This window comes from Gymnodraco acuticeps, unplaced genomic scaffold (genome assembly GCF_902827175.1).
Source record: "Gymnodraco acuticeps unplaced genomic scaffold, fGymAcu1.1, whole genome shotgun sequence".
Taxonomy (NCBI): Eukaryota; Metazoa; Chordata; class Actinopteri; order Perciformes; family Bathydraconidae; genus Gymnodraco; species Gymnodraco acuticeps.
In genome coordinates, this window is record NW_022989867.1 from 151,055 (window position 1) to 172,869 (window position 21,815).

Sequence of the window (21,815 nt, forward strand, 5' to 3'; positions counted from 1 at the left end):
GTTCACATACTTTTTCTTGCAACTGTATAATATCAGTTAAAAATAAATGCTTCAACATAGTTAACATAGCAGGAAAGCAATATATTAGACGTTAAGTACTTTGTCAGGCTTAATATTTATCTGTAGATACCCCCAAAGCTTTTTCTTATTTAAAGGAAGACCTTAATCTAAAGTATTCTTTAATGTTTTAGTAAAGGTGAATTGGTTTGTCTGTTTTGCACATCCTCCTATATCTTTGTATATCCGGCACTAAACTGTTTTATTGTAGAGATCACTTACAGTATCTTCTTGACTTTTTTATATTCTATATTTCTATCATTGACCTTCTACTTTCCCCCTATGTATGTACTCTTAATATTTTTTTCATCAAATATAACATATTCAACAACAAAATTAAATAACGTGCTTTAACCACTAGGCGGTGCGGGTTAAAACACTGTCAAACACAACTAATTATACTTTCTATTATTAGTGTAGGACACTTATGTATGTATAACATCTGAAGATGTGTAGTTTTATTCATGTTTTCACATAATTGTACAGGATATTGCTATATTATTTGACATGTTTTACTTCTACACATTAATATCTGATTTGTAAAACATCACAGACAGAAAGGTATATCCGTCATTTAATGGTAAGCTATTGAAATTCTGAATCCATAGATGTGTCTCCCATCACCCAAAACCCCTGACTATTCTCTCAACTCAGTATTTACATTCTTTATTTCAAAGAAAATCAGTAATATCTTTAAAAACTACAAGTCCCTGTCTATCAGCGGTGCACCGCTACCTATCTACCAATTGGATCAAATATAAAAGTCAGCCGAATTAGTGTTGATACTGCAAGGAGACGTATTGTGTGAAGAGAAATTGAAGATGTTGTTTAATTTCTGATATATTTATGATCCACATCATGTATTCAGTTTCGGTGGCAGTTCTTCCAGTTTGTCTAGAAGTCTTCTAATCAGGGCTCTATAAATAAAGAACTACGGCGGATCTGTAATATGTAATGCAGCCGAACAGTGTATTACAATGCCGTTATGTAATGACTTTCAAAGAGAAAAGCAAGTACACTCGGAATAAAGTATTTTTTTTTATTACAAATTTTTTTTCCGCATAAACACCATATCCCAACTTGCATTGCGGCCAAAACATCCAATCACAGAGCTTCAACCATAGCTGAGGATCTTGGGTAATCAGTTCAGTGGGTGTGTATCGCCTACGTCTGTTTCCGGTGATATTATAGAATTAAACAAATAAATAAAAACAAGGATAATTGTGTGTTATTGTTGAGTAAATACAAGTGTGTTATTTAGAAGAGAATAACAAATTAGAAGGAAAAAAAGATTTTAAAAATACTGATTTCAGTATTCTGAGGCTCTGAGCCCCATTTCTTTTCCTCGCGGACAGCAAAAAAAGTCAGACATTATACAATTTAAAATAAAAACAATAATCGTGGCTTGATATTGAGTAAGAAAATGTTTTTATGAACCACACAGCTTCCAGTCAGGTCTTGGAAGACCGGAAACTGTGTGGTTCATAAAAACATTTTCTTACTCAATATCAAAAAGACGTGGTGCAGGCACGAAACATACTACCAATAGAAATACATTGCTTTTAATATCGTTCTGTTTGACACGAAAAAAAGGGGGAAATCGTGTTGGTGAACACAAATCAATAGATTAAATGTCGTGACTATAACACGAAATGCTGTGAGACTGGGTTGAAATAATACAACAATAATTAAAATAAAGGTAGTTGGCCTGCTGTGAGACAAATATGTTCAGTTCAAAGGGTCCCATAGTAGCGTTTTCCTGGACTACCAACAATATTTCACATTCTTCATCAGTGAAAGAAGAATGGATCACACAACCCATCATATATTAGTGACTGCAATCACATGATGGTGATTGTACATGAAGGGAGTTGGTAACCTCATGTTGGCTAAAGCAGGTTGACCTGACCTGGGTTATGCATCCAACACAACTTACACTCAAATTGTACTACATGTCTTTGTAAAGTTGAAGACATGCAAAGTCATTTGAATGGAATCATCTCTGACTGCCCTCTGTTGGCGTCCATGTTTTCATTTTCACCCTTCGTCGACACCAGCCATAAAGCAAAAGCATCCATCAGCAGCTGCAGTCCACCACAGCTGTTCCTCCACACAACTGCTGAATCACAGCTCTGTAGCCCCATATGGACTGTGAGTGGAGAAAAAAAGAGTGGAAGCCTAAAAACTGTTCCAGCCCAATACACTGCAGCAGTTGCTGAGATGAAAGCATATCTGTTCATCATCGATGGATTAAAAAAAGTACTTGATTTGGACCTGACAATAATGCTAGACGAAATCTCAGGAGGCAACCACAGTAGTTCAAAAAAATATTAGCCCGGAAGTTAGCATCCAACATTTTTTTCATAGATTTTGGAATAGAAAAAGATCCATGTCAAACACACGTTTATGATACTTACAAGTCTTGTTCAGCATTATATACTCACAATATTAACACCACTTTAATTTTTTGAAGATTAAATGTAATAGCCAGAAGTAAAAAGCTAACGTTAAGCTATTAAGGAACTACAGCACATGACTTCACGTCACCATGACTAAGCTAAAGACGGCTAATGTCGGCTTGATGACGTTTAGTTTTCCCCATTTAGTCATTTGCTAGCTAACTGCTAACTGCCGCTTTTATGACACATAGAAGTTTGGCCATTTATTAGTGCGGTATTTATGTTTTTCATGTACTTATTGTATATTACTTACCCGTTGTTCAGCGGGATAATCTTCACAGATTAACACCAATGTTATGATCTTTGAAGCATAAATGCTATTGACAGAAGTAAAATGCTAACGTTAGGCTAAAAAATGAAAATACATGATGGCGCATCACAACCGCTAAGCTAAAGGCGGCTAATGTTTAGCGTGAGACATTTAGTAGTCTTATTTAGTCCCTTGTTAGAAACCACTCTTTTTACGACACATAGACATTTTGGAAATTCACGATTACTGACGTATTTTATGTTGTTGAACACAATCTCTTCAGCTTGTGTTAACCAGAGATCTTGTTTCAGGCATCCAACCAAAACTTAGTTTCAAAAGAAATGTTGACTTCTAGACAAGGCAACCAAAAATAGAAGAACTCAAGAACTTAATAACTCATTCCTGCACCACTCCAAATATCCAAACCAAATGTAATGGTAATCCTTCCAAGAGTCGTTTAGATATGGTGCTCTGGATCATGGTGTGTGTCAGTGTGGTCGCTCTCTGACGGATATCTTTGCTCTGTGGGCCATCTGCATGACCCTTCTTGTTGTGTTGTGCACCTGAACTAAGCATGTGTCCTGACTCCTGTAGCAGTAGTGGTAGTACTGAGTGTCTCTTCTTGTCTGTTGCTCTTTCTGCTGTCTCTGCTGCAGAAAAGGTCGGTGGGAGGAGTCAATCCCTGCCCCAGCCACTCCCCCAGACTCAAGCTCCACCCCCTCAGCCTCAACCCCCTTTTCCTCTTCGTCTGACAATATCACCATCTCCCCCAGCACCACTGTCACCTCTCCCTCTGTCCCATCCACTGACACATGCTTTACATCCACTGATGTACCCCTCCTCTCTACATCCTCCACTCCCCCCGCACCCCCCTCTTCTGTCACCCCCACCACCACACTTCCCACCAAAAACATCAAGAAAAAGTTTGGCGACTTCTTTGCCTTCAAGAGGGCTCGAGGCGGCCGAGCCCCCAAGGCAGGAGGGGGAGAGGGAGGAGGAGAGGGGGTGAAGGTCAAAAGGACCTCTATCGCAGACCTCATCCGACCCCTCCGCGAGGCCAAAGAGAGGGAGAGGGACAAGGGGAGAGGGGCAAGGTCAGTGGAGGATGCTAACGTTTGTAATGATGCCGCCACCACAGAAGGAACCGCTGCCCCGGGCCAGCATCCTGCAGGCGATGCGAAGGGAACGATGGCGCCTGCCAAGACTTTAACCACGACGACGCCTTCCAGTGACACCACTCCCTCTTTCCCCAATACCGCCACAAGCCCCGACCTCACCACTGCCACACTATCCAATCTAACAGGAGAGGCAGTTCCTCTCTTGCTAGGCCCCACCTCCAGTCCTGTAGTCACCTCCCCTCTCACGGAGCAGGAGAGGGGCGGGGTGCAGATGAAGGAGATGTTGGGAGGGAGTCCGTTTGGAGAGAGGAGACTCAAGGTGACCAAGAGGTCGCTGAGGGAGGGAAAGAGCCAGAGCCTCATCCTGCTGACAGGGTTAGAGCCTGAAGACAAGGATGACACACACAGTAAGGTCAGTCTGAACTGACCCGTTTTCAAAGAAAACCAGAAACTGGTTTGTAAAATGTACATGTATATTTCTTCTCTTTGACTTGGTTATACAAATAATTATAATTTATCAACAGCAATATTATTCCTGCACTGCTGTAGTGCGGTGCATAGGCTGAAGATTATTGTATTGGTACTACTTGTTAGTAGTAAAAGGACAACAACATGTAAAAGCACAGATACTGTCCTAAAGTCTATCCTGAGGTCTGAACAGACTCTTAATCTTGATCAGACTGTCAGAGTTCAAAGCTAAGAGATGTAACAAGAAGTTATCTGACAATTCCAGCATCTGTCAGCTGCATCTGATCCTTTAAGAGATGGAGACACTCAGAAGTCCTGCAGCAGTTTCAGTTGTTACCAGAATGCGAGACAACTGTAATCATTGAGTGTTAGATCAGATTCTGTCAGATTAAGTATTCTGCAGGCTTCATGTGTTTATCAGTTTGGTCCACATTTATGATGATTGATTATTTGATTGATTATGGTAAAGAATACCACAGCACTGACAGTAACATACAAAAATGCATTTTTTATTATTCTAAATGTCTATGGATGGTCTTTCAGAAACATGCGTCTGAGAGCACGTCTAGTTTTGAACAGAGGCTTCAGGTGATGCTGCACAGAATGGGCGTGGCCAAAACTCCACCTGCTGACACCAAGACCAGTCAGGTAGGATTTGTGTGTGTGTTTTAGAGGGATTTTATATATTTGTGGCACATTTATTTAACGAGGACTGCTTATCCATCATACATTCTGGATCCTGTGTTGAGTAGTTTAATAATGTATTTTAATATGTGTCTAGAATAAAGACGAGGAGCTGAGAAAGGCCAACTCTGAAGGTGAGAGTGCATTTCTATGCAAATCTTTAAACACAAAAAAATAATACTAATCATTTTACAATCTTCAGTATTTAACTTGCAAAGTCGTGTTGAAAAGTGTAACATTTGAAGTGATTCTACAGTGGCAGACAGTTACAAACGCATTATTAAGGCCCAAAACACTTCCATAAGGAGAAATGCACCACAGTTTCAAAAATTAAGCAAATAAAAAAACACTAATCTGACAAAACACACGCAAATGAAGAAAAGTCTTCACCTAATAGGATTATTCTGGGCCGTTGAAGCCAATTATCGACCACCGTAGATTTTTATTTCATTTGGGAACTAATTAATGTAATATATTGCCAGCAGTAATGTTGCTGCTGCACCTTCAGTGAATCTCCTGCTGATGAGAACAGAGCAGCAGATCACTTACTGCTGTGTCACTTAATTAAAAAGGCTTCAGTGGAGCCCGGTGTTCCTGTTGTATTCATTACATGTACAGCTCGGATTAAAAGTGACCCTCAGTCTTACTGGGACCTACTGTCTCTGTCCCTCAGGTGCTATCCTGGACAAGCCTGTACCTCCTCCCACATACATGAAGCCCAGAACCATGTCCACGTCATCAGGTATAAAGAAGTTGGCATCTCCCTGGTTCCCTCGACAAATAGCAATGAGATTTAACATTGAATTACGGAATATTGCAGAAAAAAGGCTCTGTGGCAAACACTTGTTTATGATATTTGGACACACCTGCTCATTCGAAGGTTTTTATTTATTTTAATAATTTTCTACATTGTAAATTATTATTGAAGACATCAAAACTAAAAGAACACATATGTGACCCGCTCTATCGAAATTAGTCAGAAGTCGCAACGGCTCATTTCAAAATAAACGTGGATTTACGTAAAAAACTATTTTTTTGGGGTTCGGGTGTTTTGTTTGATTTTAAACAAACAAAGTCTTGGCTTTCAGAATATGAAACTTTTATTTCCAAAATCACACGATAAATACATTTTTGAAGCTTGTAAGGGACGAAGACAGGCACCTCTCCCTCGCAATCTGCTCTTCCGCAGCGCCGCCCCCCTCCCTCCGGCTAAAATTATGAATGTAAGAGTATAGTAATCATAGATAACACGGCAGGGTCCGTTACAGTTTGTTTTCATCTGGTTTCAATTAAACAAAGTCTTGGCTTTCAGAATATTAAACTTGTTTCGGGAAATTCAGGTGATAAATACAAGTTTGAAGCTTGTAACGGCATAATTACAAGCGGAGAACGGAGTAACTTAACGTCACAGCAGGCATAACAACAGCCGGTGTTTCTCGTGAGTGTTTTCCCCGGGAAACAAACACAATACACACAAACGCAAAATTACACAAACACACACACACACGTATACACACACACTCGCGAGCTTCCCCTCCAAATGAAAATATCTTCCCTCCGTAGTATTTTGATCATTTGCTAGCCGCTAATAATCAATCAGATCGATGGATTCCAGAGAAGAGGAAACTTTAAAGGCCTTTTTCTCAAAATGATGACTCGGTGACAGTCATTATATAATGTGACATATTTCGCTTAATATTTGGAGTACAAAAAACAATCCTGATATCATTAGAAAGCTAGGAATATCCTCTTTCCAACAGTGTATACAACTCAAAATGTGTCTTCGGGTCAATGCGACTGATTTCGATGGAGCAGGTCACATATGGAATTATTTAGTTAACAAAAAAGTGTTAAAAAAGATTTTTCAGAGTAGCCCCCTTTTGCCTTGATGACAGCTTTGCACACTCTTGGCTTCTCTCATCAGCTTCATGAGGTCGTCACCTGGAATGGTTTTCAATTAACACGTGTGTCTTGTCAAGAGTCAATTTGTGGAATTACTTGCCTTCTTAATGTGTTTGAGACCATCAGTTGTGTTGTGCAGAGTTAGGGTTAGTGCACAGTGGAAAGCCCTATTTGACTACTGTTGTAATTAGGGATGCTCCGATCGATCGGCCGCCGATCCATATCGGCCGATACTCACTCCCTGCCGATCGATCGCTGCTCTCTAAAAATGCCGATCGTGAGAGCCGATCGCATGACGTAAAATACATGACCCTTTTCTCTGTGCGCAGCAAAGCAAGCTCGCCAAAATGGCTTCACCAGTCAGGCAGTATTTTAAGGTGTCCGAAAATGACAATAAAATAGCGGTATGCAACGTGTGTGAAGCAGAAATCCTGCAGCTCCGCCTGCCGGACCGGTGAGCGGAGCAAAACACACACTAAGAGTTAGACCTAACACACTTAGCTATTTTATCTACCTCTGGAACAAGCTAAACTAGTTATACATATATTTATTCTTCACTGTCAGGTCACTCATTACTGGATCAGTGAGCTGCATGAGATACTGACAGGCTGTCAGGAGAGAGAGGGGGAGAGAGGAAAATATTTCTCCCGTGTTATTTTCCAAAGTTAATGTAAACTTGAATAATGTACTTCATCTGAATGTAATAATTATGTTGGTTGTTGTTTGTGGAAGCTCCAGTGAATGAGCCCCATTAACTGAGTTTTAAACATCACTTTAAATCAGTGGTTCCCAACCTGGGGGGCGCGTCCCCCTTGGGGGGGCGCCAAAGATCGCAGGGGGGGCGCCAGGCCTCAGATTATTTGAGGCCAAATATCATATTTAGATTTTTTTTTTACATATGTGACCTGCTCTATCGAAATCAGTCGCATTGACCCGAAGACACATTTTGAGTTGTATACACTGCTGGAAAGAGGATATTCCTAGCTTTCTAATGATATCAGGATTGTTTTTGTACTCCAAATATTAATCGAAATATGTCACATTATATAATGACTGTCACCGAGTCATCATTTTGAGAAAAAGGCCTTTAAAGTTTTCTCTTCTCTGGAATCCATCGATCTGATTGATTATTAGCGGAGCAAATTATCAAAATACTACGGAGGGAAGATATTTTCGTTTGGATTACTGGTATGGGGGAAGCTCGCGAGTGTGTGTGTGTATACGTGTGTGTGTGTTTGTGTAATTTTGCGTTTGTGTGTATTGCGTTTGTTTCCCGGGGAAAACACTCACGAGAAACACCGGCTGTTGTTTTGCCTGCTGTGACGTTAAATTACTCCGTTCTCCGCTTGTAATTATGCCGTTACAAGCTTCAAAGTTGTATTTATCATCTGAATTTGCCGAAACAAGTTTAATATTCTGAAAGCCAAGACTTTGTTTAATTGAAATCAGATGAAAACAAACTGTAATGGACCCTGCCGTGTTATTTATGATTACTATACGCGTACATTCATAACGTCAGCCGGAGGGAGGGGGGGCGGCGCTGCAGAAGAGCAGAGTGCGAGTGAGAGGTGCCTGTCATCTTCCCTTTACAAGCTTCAAAAATGTATTTATCGTGTGATTTTGGAAATAAAAGTTTCATATTCTGAAAGCCAAGACTTTGTTTATTTAAAATCAAACAAAACACCCGAACCCCGAAAAAATTGTTGTTTTTTACGCAAATCCACGTTTATTTTGAAATGAGCCGTTGCGACTTCCGACTGATTTCGATAGAGCGGGTCACATATAATTGTAAAGCAATACATGATTGTCACTAAAAGTCTCTACATTACAACATCAAAAATAATTGATTAATTAATTTGAATAAAAATTCAAGTTATTAAAGGCATAAAAAGACAGAAATGTATAATTCTTTCTTTAATAGAAATATTTACTTGTGTCCAAACCAGGCTTTTCTGGATAAGCGCATTTTTAATACATAGTCATTGTCCATGCCGGTTTCAGTTGGATTATTTACATTACATTACATTGCATTTAGCTGACGCTTTTATCCAAAGCGACTTACAATAAGTGCGTTCGACCGACAAAATACAAACTTGAAGAAAACAGAATCATATAAGTACATCAGGTTTTATAGAGCCAAACATTTCAAGTGCTACTCAACTGGATTTAGATAAGCCAGTCCTTTATTAGTATAAAAGTGCTTCGTTAATAGTTCTATCGCTCGAAGTGGAGTCGAAAGAGATGAGTTTTCAGTTTGCGCCGGAAGATGTGCAAGCTATCTGCCGTCCTGATGTCAATGGGGAGCTCATTTCACCATCCTGGAGCCAGGACAGCAAACCCACGTGTTTTCGCCGATGGGAACTTGGGTCCCCCTCGCAGCGAGGGTGCAGCGAGTCGTTTGGCTGATGCAGAGCGTAGTGCACGCGCTGGGGTGTACGGTTTAACCATGTCCTGGATGTACGAAGCGCCAGATCCATTCGCAGCATGGTAAGCAATTACCAGTGTCTTGAAGTGGATTCTAGCAGTTACCGGAAGCCAGTGAAGGGAGCGGAGGAGCGGAGTGGTGTGGGAGAATTTAGGAAGGTTGAAGACCAGACGAGCCGCTGCATTCTGGATGAGCTGCAGAGGTCGGATGGCACATGCAGGTAGACCAGCCAGGAGGGATTATTTGTCACAGTTGCTCCGATCAGATCGGTCTCCTCCATTTTGTAGATTATTTACGACTTTTGAATCCACATAAACACATCTGCAAAATCCGGCTTACTTTGAGCATGTGTTTTAAACAGTTTAATCCCTTTGTGAATTGTTTCCACTTGCGGCATCCTTTAATTTCTTCATTCAGCGGGAATCCAAATTAATTAATCCTGAGTCCAATAACCATCAAAGTCACTCCAATAGTGCTCCTTAATTACGCTTTCATCCTCCTTTAACAAAATGCTTCACATTCATCTAGTTTGTGACAGTAGTTGTAGCATTTTTGAGACTTTTAAACTTTAATTAGCGCTGTTGCGCCCCCCCCCCCCCCCCTTGTGTGTGTGGGAGGGGGGGGGGGGGGCGCAACTTCCAACCGGAGTCATTTGGGGGGGCTCTTAGGAAAAACGGTTGGGAACCACTGCTTTAAATGGAAGATCCCCATAGGCCCCGCCCACTCGATGGATCGGCGATCGGTATCGGCCGATACTGATTCCGGCGATCGGCCCCAAAATTGGCGATCGGAGCATCCCTAGTTGTAATCCATATTATGGCAAGAATGACTCAACTCAGTAAAGAAAAACGACCGTCCATCATCACTTTAAGAAATGAAGGCCAGACGATCCGGAAAATGTCAAGAACTTTGAATTTATCCTCAAGAGCAGGGGCGGCGGGTACTGTAGGCTAGGGAAGGCTAACGGGCCGTCTACACTACAGGCATCAAAAAATCTTGAAGCTGGGCGTGTCTGAGGCTTGGCGATTTCTCGCGCCCAAGGCGACCAACAACCAATCACATGAATCTCCCGCCCCCGACATACAAAGCAATAGCAATGTTAAAACGAAGTAAACTGGATATAAAATCCCCAAACAGGTGAAAACCTACCAGTTTCACCCACTGTCTCTGCCACCTCCCTCCATGCCTGGTTCCTCCGGTTTTTATCCCGGTAAATAGTTCTGGTCGTAAAGAACCGGGTGATATGCTACCGTAATTTCTCGTTTGGAATATGAGGAAATGAACTGCGGTCTGGCTCTCCCAGCTTGCACGCGGTTTGATTGGCTAGCGCTTGTACTGGCAGGATTTGCATAAACGGGATTTGATTGGCTGATGCCAAGCATCGAGCCTCAAAAGTTGAACATTGCTCAACTTTTGATGCTCACGATGCTTGCAAAGCCACGCTCCGCTCCCCACAATGCAGTTCGGCGAAGATTCAAAATCAACTACGTCACCCCATTCAAGTGAATGGGCGAAGCGGTGAAAGCATTTTTCGATGCCTGAAGTGTAGACAAATATTTGTGTCACTGCATCCTGGTAAAAGAAAAACATAATGTATAATGTTTGTGTCTTGGACATTAGCGCTGCTATGCAGCCACCTGTGCCCTGGGGCGGTGGCGGCGAAGTCGATAGGGACTTGGCTTGGCAACTGGAAGGTCACCAGTTCAAGTCCCGGCAAGACCAAGTGCTACCGAGGTGTCCCTGAGCAAGGCATCGTTCCCCACACTGCTCCCCGGGCGACGTTCAAAATGGCAGCACACTGCTCCTAACACTAGAGAGGCTTCTCAATACTCTAATTTCCCCTCCTCGACTCCCCTCCTCGGTTCCCCTCCTCGAGACCTAGACCCGCCCACAGGAGATGCGAGCGGAGGACCGAGGAGGGGAACCGAGGAGAGAGGAGGGGAAGCAGCAGACGTTTAAAGAAATGAGAACTCCTCTCCTCTGAGCGGTCATTTTAAAGAGACGTCCGTTCATTATTACGTGGCAACAGCTGCCGAGTGTTTTGTCATAGCGCTGTATCTCTGTTAGATCAGCTGAACATTGTTCCCCCACATATTTACTTTGAATTCATTGAGAGTGCGGTATAATGAGACAATAACAGACTACAGATGCGGACACACACACACACACACACACACACACACACACACACACACACACACACACACAAATATATGTATATAAATATATACAATTTATACAAAAGTATGAGAGCACTCTCATAATAACGTAACACAATCAGAGACTGGATATATCCCCCCCCCCCCCTCTCTCTCTGGTCGCTGAAATGGGGAATTGAAATTACGGGCCAAAAGTTGTATTTACAAGTAGGCCTATTAAAAGTAAGCAGAGGACACCAAACCAACTGAGACCCGTCTGTCCGCCGCATTTACGCACTGTACAACACACCTACACACTGTACCACACACACACCTACAGCTCCTAAAGCATAAGCCGTTGTGTATTTTATTATGTGAAGCAATGGTCTTAGAAAAATATCGACTCTTTGTTTGTAGATATCTACTAAACTAAAGCAAATAAAGAGAGTAGGCCTGTTATACTGAGTGATATATATTATACACACTGCTCTGCTTTCTGCATGGACCTTACAGCTGTTCTCTCTGGAAACATCGCGACGCGATGAAAGCAGTTTCTAAAATAATATCCAGGGGATGCATGCATAGCTGTCATTGGCTGAGATAAGTCCGGCCGTGCGTCACGCCTCCACCGTTCCCGGAAATGCATCCGTGGAGGAGCCGTGGAGGAACCATCAGTGTATCCTCGGTTAGAGCTCCTCCAGAGAGCCTCCTCGACGCTCGATCCTCGGTCCTCGGTGTGCATTTAGAGAAATGAGATGTCCTTCAAAATGGCGCGCTGAAATTCATTTCCGGGTCACTACCGGAGGACCGAGGACCGAGGAGTCGAGGAGGGGAAATTTGAGTATTGAGAAGCCTCTTCTGATTGGTTAAATGCAGAGAAACAATTTCCCCACGAGGGATTAATAAAAGTCCATCAATTTTCTGTACTACGAAGCCAGTTCAACAGACCCTGGAAATGTTTGAGTTATCTTAACTAACCCTAACAAACGAGATCTCGCTAAGCGGTCCTACGACGCTGGTTAATATCAACTCGGTAAATCAAGCCAGGGTTTCTCTCTCCAGCTGAGAGCGCGTTCACGTGAAAGGGGCGGGGTTAGCAACATTTGACCAATCACAAACAGGGACAAGTGTACTGACAGCGCAGCGTCATACTTCATTAATGAAAAGTAAACTAATATTAGACAAATATGAACTTTAAACATCCGTGAATTAAACATATAATCCAGGAAACAAGCCACATAGCCACCTGCAAGGAGAATACAGAACAACTGGTTAAAAAATAAATAAACTACAGAGTGTTTGAAAGCGTACAACAGTTTTATGATATCACTGCCCCATCTAAGACACGAGTGGATCTGACTTGAATTACATTTGAGTTGAGTGTTTTGTCAACTTAATGTGTTGCTTAAAATAATACGTCTGCATACAGTAGGCTATATGTGACAATGTAAGTGATACGGCTCGAGAAGCTGACTCAGATAAGGAAATATGATATATTATATGATCGATGATCTGATTGATGATGTGATATGAATGATAAGTGCGACACGTCGGCGTCTTCTCTGCATACGGCAGTTTAAACTGCATTTCCTTTATCCTGTAATATGACTTGATAGATTTAAACTCCGCACACTGAGCTTTGATTGGTCAGCAGGCGGTGCTTTCACTGAGTTGATCTCTTTTCTATAGACGCGGAGGCGGGCAGCGTCAGGTAAAATAAGTTATTTAGCCTTCCCAAACCTGAGCCTCACGCGCCGCCTATGCTCAAGAGCAGTCGCAAAAACCATTGAACGCTATGAGGACCCCCCCCCCGGGAAAGGAAGACCAAGAGTTACCTCTGCTGCAGAGGATAAATACACAAGAGTTACCAGCCTCAGAAACTGCAAATTAAAGCACCTCAGATTGGAGCCAACATAAATGATCACAGAGCTGAAGTAGCAGACAAATCTCAACATCCACTGTTCAGAGGAGACTGCGTGAATCAGGCCTTCATGGTCCAATTGCTGCAAAGATCCACTACTGAGGATGAACAATGAGAAGAAGAGAATTGTTTGGGCCAAGAAACACAAGGATTGGACATTAGACCAGTGGAAATCTGTACTTTGGTCTGATGGGTCCATATTTGAAATGTTTGGTTCCAACCGCTGTGTCTTTGTGAGACGCAGAGAAGGTGGTTTCTGCATGCGTGGTTCCCACCGTGAAGCATGGAGGAAGAAGTGTGATGGTGAAGCATGGAGGAGGAAGTGTGATGGTGAAGCATGGAGGAGGACGTGTGATGGTGTGGGGGGGCTTTGCTGGTGTCACTGTTGGTGATTCATTTATGAAGCGTAAATTCAATTGCCAAAAATCCAAAGATAATACAAGGTGGTGACGTGACATGTCATCAGCGCTAAGCTAAAGGTGACTAATGTTTGGCATTGTCACTACCCGATCTGCCGCCCTGCCCTATCTGCAGTGCGCATGTGCGAGATGGTCCGCCATATTGGACAACTACATACGGCAACTCTAATAGGACACTTGACACAGTGGCGTTTGGCAAAGCAGAAAAAGAACACTCAAAAAACCTGACAATATTAATCTGAACGAGAGAGATGAGTTATTGTTATTACAACGTGACTTCACTATTATTTAACAACTCTTTTTGCATCCATTTCTCACTTATTCTGACAATGTACTTAACCCCAAATAAAAGAACCCCAAAGAGTTGTTAAATAATAGTGAAGTCACGTTGTAATAATAATAACTCATCTCTCTCTCGAGTTTTCTTTTTGTGCTTTGCCAAACGCCACTGTGTCAAGTGTCCTATTAGAGTTGCCGTATGTAGTTGTCCAATATGGCGGACCATCTCGCACATGCACACTGCAGATAGGGCAGTGCGGCAGATCGGGTAGTGACAGGAATGATGGATTTTAGCATTCTCAGTTAGCAGCTTGCTAGCCATCGCCATTTTAGGATGAAGAGATATTCATGTTTGGTTCTACGGCTTATATACTGTATATTGGCAAATACCCCACTGGTGTATGTCTGGAGTTAAAACATTATAATAACAGCAGTTGCTAACAAGTGACTAAATGAGACTACTAATGTCCCTTTCACACCAACGCGTTTTCAGCTCCGGCTCGGAGCTGGAGCCTGAAAAGTACTGGTTTTTCCTGTTCACACCGCAGAGGCGCCGCCTCTTAGCTCCGGAATCCGGTTCACTTCCAGCACCAAAAAATTGTCGGTCTAGAGGCAAGAGCTTCGGAGCTAAGAGGCGGCGTCGCTTACGTCTCTCTTACGTCGAGGCGGGGGCAGGGGCAGATTCGTCGTTGAAGTAGATGCTGAAGACCACAAAGAAGTCTTGCATTTCGCATGTGATGTTTGTAAAGTTCCAAGTAAAGTCGTCCCTTGTAAAGTCGTCCGATGCCTTCCATTTCGTTTCGTAAGAGGATAACCAAAGCGAACAGCGCTTCAATACAATCGGCCATTGTTGTTGTTGTCAATGTGAGGGATATCCGCGCGGTTTGGATTTTATGAAGCAGGCACGTAAACGGTGACGTCATGACGCAGCAGCGGCAGCTCTGGGCGGTGTGAACAGAGCGGGAGCAGAAAAGGGAAACCGGAGCTGAACCAGAAAAGCTCCCGCTCGGAGCTAGAAAGGGAAAAGCGCTGGTGTGAAAGCCGCATAAATGTCATCACGCCAAACATTAGCCGCCTTTAGCTTAGCGATGTTGACCTGAAGTGCAACAGTGATGTAGTTCCTTTATAGCCTAACGTTAGCAACTTACTTCTTTCAATTGCATTAATAATTCAACTACTATAAAGTGGTGTTAATATGTGGAGATTATCCTGCTGAAAAGAACAAGTATCAAAAGTGTGTTTGCCACAGAGCTTAATTTCTGCACTTTTTCTAAAGCAAAAGGAAATCTTGTTGCTTTTTGTTAAGGTATCCCATGCAATGCTAACTTCCGGGTCGGCCTACAAAAATCATCCCTGCATCATTCACACACTGTCTTCTACTCACTGTCTCTGCACCTTGTTTCCAGCTGACCCCAGACATCCAATGAGAGCGCTGGACCCCATCAGACCGGACCCCCCTATTCACCCAAAACCCACCGTTCACGAGCGCCCAGTCGGCCCCCTGCCGCCTAAACCTGCCGTGGCAGCCAAGCCTCCCCTCCCCACCCCGGCCTCTCCTGCCGGGGGGGCAACCCGTCCCTCCTCCGCTCCCCCCCCCAGCAGCTCAGCAGGGAGGGTGCAGCTCAGACACATCCATGACGGCCGGCTGAGCGATACTACAGCACAGGTAACACTGCAGTCAGTCAGAAACTTCAGAGGGAACCCAGCAGCAAGAGTGTCATGTCAATGCCTTGTTAATATTTACCTCTTATGATAACTTTAAACTGATAACAACACAGGAGGAAATGCTTTGAAGCAGGAACTTGTTACACTGAAAGAATTAAACATTGACTCTAATTAAATGTATTGAATTAAATGTGTCAACAGGTTACACATAATTGTATTAGGTTAGTTTAAAGCAATACTATTAAGTTGAACCTATTATTTTGTATTTAAACCTAATATTATTGCTTTCGTCTAACCTAATACAGTTATGGGAAATCTGTTGACATAATACATTAAATGTAGTCAACGTTTCGGTTCTTTCAGGGTATTTTTTATAGTTAGATAACTTGGTTCTTTAGTTTATTAATATAATAAGTCATATAAATACAGTTACAATTACAATTAAAAAGGTTAACTACTATAATTTAGCAGCATTCCATTTGAATTGTGATTTCAAATTAGGGTATGCTGATTTATGGAGGCCACAAGATTAAAGGTCCCCTAGTATACTGTTTTTCATCAATATGTTATAGGTCTCAGATATATACAAACAAAGTCTCTGAAATGTTTGGCTGAAATACCAAACAGATCATTGCAGCATCCCATAATCCCCTCTGTTTCAGCCCTGTTTCCAAAGTGCGGATTCTCTGTCTGTTACTTTAGATGAAAATAAGGAGCCCCTCCCCACGCCTCTCTGAGAGAGATTTGGTTACAAAGAACTCAATGGTGCTCTAGGAGGAGATTCAGGTGATAAGGGGGGGGGGGGGGGGCAATAAAACCTTATGACATCATAAAGTGGCCAAAATCTGATCAGCTCATTTTCAGACAGGTTTTTATATAACTAGATCAGGACAAACGGTGAGCAAATCTTTTTTCCTGAAACCTTCAGAATATCTTTACACATGTTGATGTACAAAAGACACGAAAAAGTGGATTTTGCATAATAGGTGACCTTTAAAGAATGAGGAAGGTTTAGGCAAGGGCAAGAAAACAGAGAGATTTGGTGAGGTGATTGTAATGCTGACAAAACATTATGGGGGGGGGGGGGGGGGGCAGCAGACTACAAAATGCAGACAGTTCAGTAACCAATAGAGAATGAGGGGATATGTGTTTTTTTCAAACTAAGGAAAATGTACTTTATTGTGATGAAGATAAAATAAATTAGAAGAAAATACTGCAGGGTTCATCACATTTCTGTGAAAAGCACCTGTAAAATATGGGTTAAAATGGTGCACTGAAGAATGCTCTGAAGGGTAGAAAGTAAAAAAAAAGAAAAGAAGACAGCATGTATTGGATTATGAAAAGCTTCAGCATAAGCAAAACAAAAGATCAATGCAACGTTAAGAAAGACAACTGCTGAAAAGCTCTAAGAAGAAAAAACATGAGAGGAGGTTTCCAGAAGGAGGGGGATATAAACCATGCACTGCTTTCATAAAGAAGTTACATTCAATAAATAAATATAGCGAAAAAAACGATATTTGTTGAATACACTTAAGAAAGAAAGATAGAAAATGAACACATTTGAGGTATATTTGATACATTTCTTCCCATTATATATCATTGAGGGTGAACTGAATATTAGAAAGACAAAAAACACAATACAAATCAACAGTAGCACAAACTACAACTGAAGTAAGGATTTGTTCCACAACGGTCGTTTAGACTTCTGAGCTAGGTGTATCACCACAAACTACTTTTGATTTCCATATTGCAACATGCATTCCCTGCCTCCATGCTCAGTCAGTCAGCACATACACATTCGCAGCAGCCTCCCCCACACTCTGGAACTCCCTCCCCAGCCACGTCAGATCCGCCTACACTCTCATATCATTCAAACAATCCCTCAAAACTCACCTTTTCACTCTTGAATTCAACTCCTAATCAACTAACCCCTTGCCCTTATTCCTCCTAGCTTAGCACTTTCTACTTTTGTTGTTATTTTGTTTTACTTGCTTGTAAGCGCTTTGAGCACCAGAAAAAGCGCTTTATAAATGTAATGTATTATTATTATTATTATTGTTTGTGTCACGGCTCGCTGAGTTTCATCCTCTGATCTTCTTCTCCAGAACGGCAGCCAGGAGCGGCCCCCGGGTGCAGCCTCCGCTCTGTCCCCCAGGAAGGAGCTGCTCCCCTCTGCTCCGTCAGCCTGGAGGGGGCCCGGCACACAGGAGCGCTCGGAGAAAGCGCAGTCAGTGACCGACGGTACGTCTGACTCCTCACAGAAACCACATCCTCCTCCATATTAGAGGTGGATTGGTATGGATGAAAAGTAAAGTTACAAATACAAGGTATAATCAAAAAGTAGCAGCATTATGAAGTTAGTGAGCATTGAAAAAAGTACCAGGTATAACATAATTAAAATGTAAAAGTCTCCCAACATTTGTTACAGTCTTAGGGAGTGAAGTAGCAGATAATTATAATAATATTAAACCGTGTTAATATGTTTGTGTGGTCTACCACATGTTAGTAGGTTTTACATTTAGTAGCTGAAGAAAAGCTGATTTGTTTATTCACTTGTATACTTTCAGAGAGTCTTCCTAAGACACGGCAACACTTGAAGCCCGTTCTGAAACGCAGAGCTGTGTCAGTCCATGAGGACACTCTGGCCATGACGCAAGGTGAGGCTTTGAAAACTAAAGGAACAACAGCGAGGTTATTGATTCAGCAGAAACGAGAACATGATAGAATTGTCTGGCTCTTGAAATTCTCCTTTTCGATGAAGGCCTTCGTCAGCAGTGAATAACAATTGTCTGGAACATTCTCAAGCCAATTCCTAAAAAGACCAGGGGTGAAGCCGCTCCCTCAAGCTTTATATTGCATACATGTTAAATGTTCTCTACTTTAAAGCTGTGAAAAGAACAGCTGATAAGGATGCAGCATCACCCTGTTCCCTCATGGAGAACCCTGATACAAACTGACATTTCACTTTACTTTTGTTTATACATAAATACTGATACACTACTTGACTTGTGTACTTGGCTTTTATAGTTATTTTGTACACACGGTCATGATTAAAGTTAAACTCTGTCTCCATGTCTCTCAGAGCTGAAGGCGGTGCTGCAGAGGTCTCCTATCCGTTTCCGCGGCTCCAGAGGAGACCTGCCCCCCTGCACTGAAGACCCTCCCTGTGTGGAGGAAGCACAGAGAGCTCAGGAGGGTGAGAGGAGGGTTCATGCTCATAACTGAACTCTGCATCTCTCTTAATATAAGAGACATGTTGCTTCTTTCTTTCTGTTGAAACACGTTCTCACTGCAAAAACCCCAAATCTTGCAAAGTATATTTGTCTAATCTCTAGTCAGAATATGTCTTTATAATAGATGGACATAATAACTTAAGAAGTAACAATGCAGTGAGATATAGGGTCTATGATTTTAAACAATGCATCCTAAGTATCTATTTAAAAACATCTTATTTTGAGTTGTAGCTCAGATGAAACATGTCACAAGGTTTTTAAGCTAGTGTGGTATTTGTAAAAGATTTATCCTCTTGTTTAAAAAATATATATATCTTACTTGATATTAGAAAATCACCAGAAAACGGAAAAGCATTTCTGGCTTATTTTGTAACACAACATCTCCTGATCCTGGTCTAATATAGTTCAAAATCCTTTTTTCCCAGCTAATTACAGGATGTAATTTATCTAAATATCAGGAATATCTTATTTCAGGAAATCTTTCCAAGCAGATTTTCACTTGTTCTATTGGCAGATATTGTTCTTATAATAAGTGAAAAACGATAAACAAAAACGCTGTGTTTTCATTATTTCTGTACTTTTTTTTGGAGCAGCATTTCTTCCAGTGCTTATATCTGTCTATCTGTTCTTCATCCATGCAGCCGGTCACGCAGGGAAACAAGAAGAGAAGAGGAAGACTGTCCAGGATGAAGAGGAGCTGAAGGCAGAGAGAGGCAGGATGGGCTGTGGAGCTGAAACAAAGCCCCCTCCCCCAGGCTCAGCGTGTCCCTCCTCCACAGAAGCATCAGCAGCCCGACTCTTCAGTCCAACTGCAGCCTCCGACAGACCCCCACCTGTCCTGGAGAGGCTGATCCACGGCCTCCAAAAGCCCCCTGTAACCCCCCCGTCTGAGCAGAAGAGCCCCAGCACAGGCCCCCGTTTCCCTCAAACTCTAGAAAAACGACTACTGTCCCCACCCTCCCAAGAAAAGACCCCCGGCACAATCTCAACTATATCTGAATCCCAAGAAAACCCACGAGTTAGCCCCCTGTCCCTCAAGAAGAAAAGCCCTGGCACAGCCCCCCCCCCAGAGGAGGGGAGGAACAGCACACAGGAGGAGCTCTCTAAACAGCACACAGTGAAGGCAGCAGACCAAAGAACTGAGCCCCCTCTGTCCGAATAACACAAACACGGACTTAAAAAAGGACATAAGACGCACCTGGGCAGAGAGGGGGGCTGTGACATCACTGAGATCAGGATATAGGAGGGTATACCAAGTCTGAGAACAGCATGAATGTTGTACCCCCCTGTAGAAAGCTGCTGTGTCCCGTGTCAGGGTGCTCGCTTTGAAAGTCTCAGAACCAATACCCTGTGTCCACACAGCGTCTCCACGTCTTCACAACGTTGCTGTTGCGTGACAGGCTAGCATCGCCCCTTTTCATTTTATTAAATATTAGCAACAACTGGAGGATTCTTGCTCTCACACATTGTATAATTGAGCTTGTCACAACTAGATCAAAATATGGGTAGAGTACAACACTCATCTGCTCTGCTCAAACTAGACTGTATGTCTTTGTTTTGCTAGCTGGACATTTCTACAGCGATGTCACCAGCGCTTTTCTGAAAAGATTTTATATTTTCATCTCAAAGCATTTGAAGCATCAAAAAAAGAGCCTGGTCTATTCTCATGGTTGCCGCATGTGATGGCATGGGCTCACTCCTCATTTGAATCAATTGAGAAAAAGATGCTAGTGTTCAGAAAAGGCGCTATGTGGATACAGGCTCTAATTTAGTGCACATGGTTGGTCAATCAATCAATCAATGTTTATTTATATAGCCCAATATGACAAATGTTACATTTGTCTCAGTGGACTTCACAGTGTGTACAGAATATCAGTATGACAATACGACACCCTCTGTCCTTAGACCCTCACATCGTACAAGGAAACACTTCCAGAGAAAACCCACAGTTTAAAGGGAAAAATGGGAGAAACCTCAGGGAGAGCAACAGAGGAGGGATCCCTCTCCCAGGACGGACAGACGTGCAATAGATGCCGTGTGTAAATTGAAAAGATAATACATTTTACAGCATAGGTAGACCAACTACATGTGGTGCATGTTTTGTTGCCATCTTAAAGCGAATGTCTGCACAGTTGCTGTACTGTCCGTTTGAGGTGGATAAATACACACTGCACATACCGTCCAGTGGTCAAACACCCAAAACATTAAAAAGCGGACAAACTAAATGACAAACAGGACCTTTACACAGTAGGCCATGAAATACACACATGCACAAATGAATGCAATTGATGACCAGCTGTTAGAGTACTGGGCTGCAGCAGTTCAGCACCCTGGAGCTGTTGGGGGTTTGGTGCTTTGCTCAAAGACATCCCGACAGTATCCAGGAGGTGAACTGGCTCATCTCCAGCTACTAGTCCAAACCACGTATATTTTATAACTTGGACCAGTGACCATGTGGTTCCCAAGCCCCAGGCCTGTTGTGCTGAGGACAAAATCTCTACGTTGATTAGGGCAGCTGTTTTAATATGCATCATCAGGGGAAAATCTGCATCCATTGCATGTTTGCATTAAGAAGGCAACTGATCGCCTGTAAACTCACTTTCCATTCCGTCTGAGGAAACCTTTAAGAGTCATCTGAGTCCTTCCAAGGAGGTTGGGTCTGAAATGGGACACAGACAGCATCAGCTGAATGAGTAACTGACAGGAGTGTGTGGTTGAGATATCTTTATTGTGTGATCTCCGCACAAGGATGGCTAATTGAACAGAACGTCTGAGTGTGGCTCATTAACACATCATG

At 42.5% G+C, this 21,815-nt stretch overlaps 1 protein-coding gene across 4 annotated transcripts in view; it reads left to right on the forward strand.

Moving 5' to 3' along the window:
- The window catches only part of carmil2 (capping protein regulator and myosin 1 linker 2), a 90,267-nt gene extending 69,821 nt beyond the window's left edge, over positions 1 to 20,446 (forward strand). For 2 of the 4 annotated variants that reach the window (XM_034196613.1, XM_034196628.1), the window contains 9 exons: positions 3,423 to 4,296; positions 4,896 to 5,000; positions 5,134 to 5,170; positions 5,710 to 5,778; positions 15,527 to 15,786; positions 17,891 to 18,026; positions 18,353 to 18,442; positions 18,868 to 18,981; positions 19,660 to 20,446. In XM_034196613.1, the coding sequence (XP_034052504.1) occupies positions 3,423 to 4,296; positions 4,896 to 5,000; positions 5,134 to 5,170; positions 5,710 to 5,778; positions 15,527 to 15,786; positions 17,891 to 18,026; positions 18,353 to 18,442; positions 18,868 to 18,981; positions 19,660 to 20,180 (2,206 nt within the window). In that variant the 3' untranslated portion in view covers positions 20,181 to 20,446. The remainder of the gene's footprint in view (positions 1 to 3,422; positions 4,297 to 4,895; positions 5,001 to 5,133; positions 5,171 to 5,709; positions 5,779 to 15,526; positions 15,787 to 17,890; positions 18,027 to 18,352; positions 18,443 to 18,867; positions 18,982 to 19,659) is intronic. The other 2 variants (XM_034196621.1, XM_034196637.1) reach the window with 2 other exon arrangements.
- The last annotated feature ends 1,369 nt before the right edge of the window (positions 20,447 to 21,815 follow it).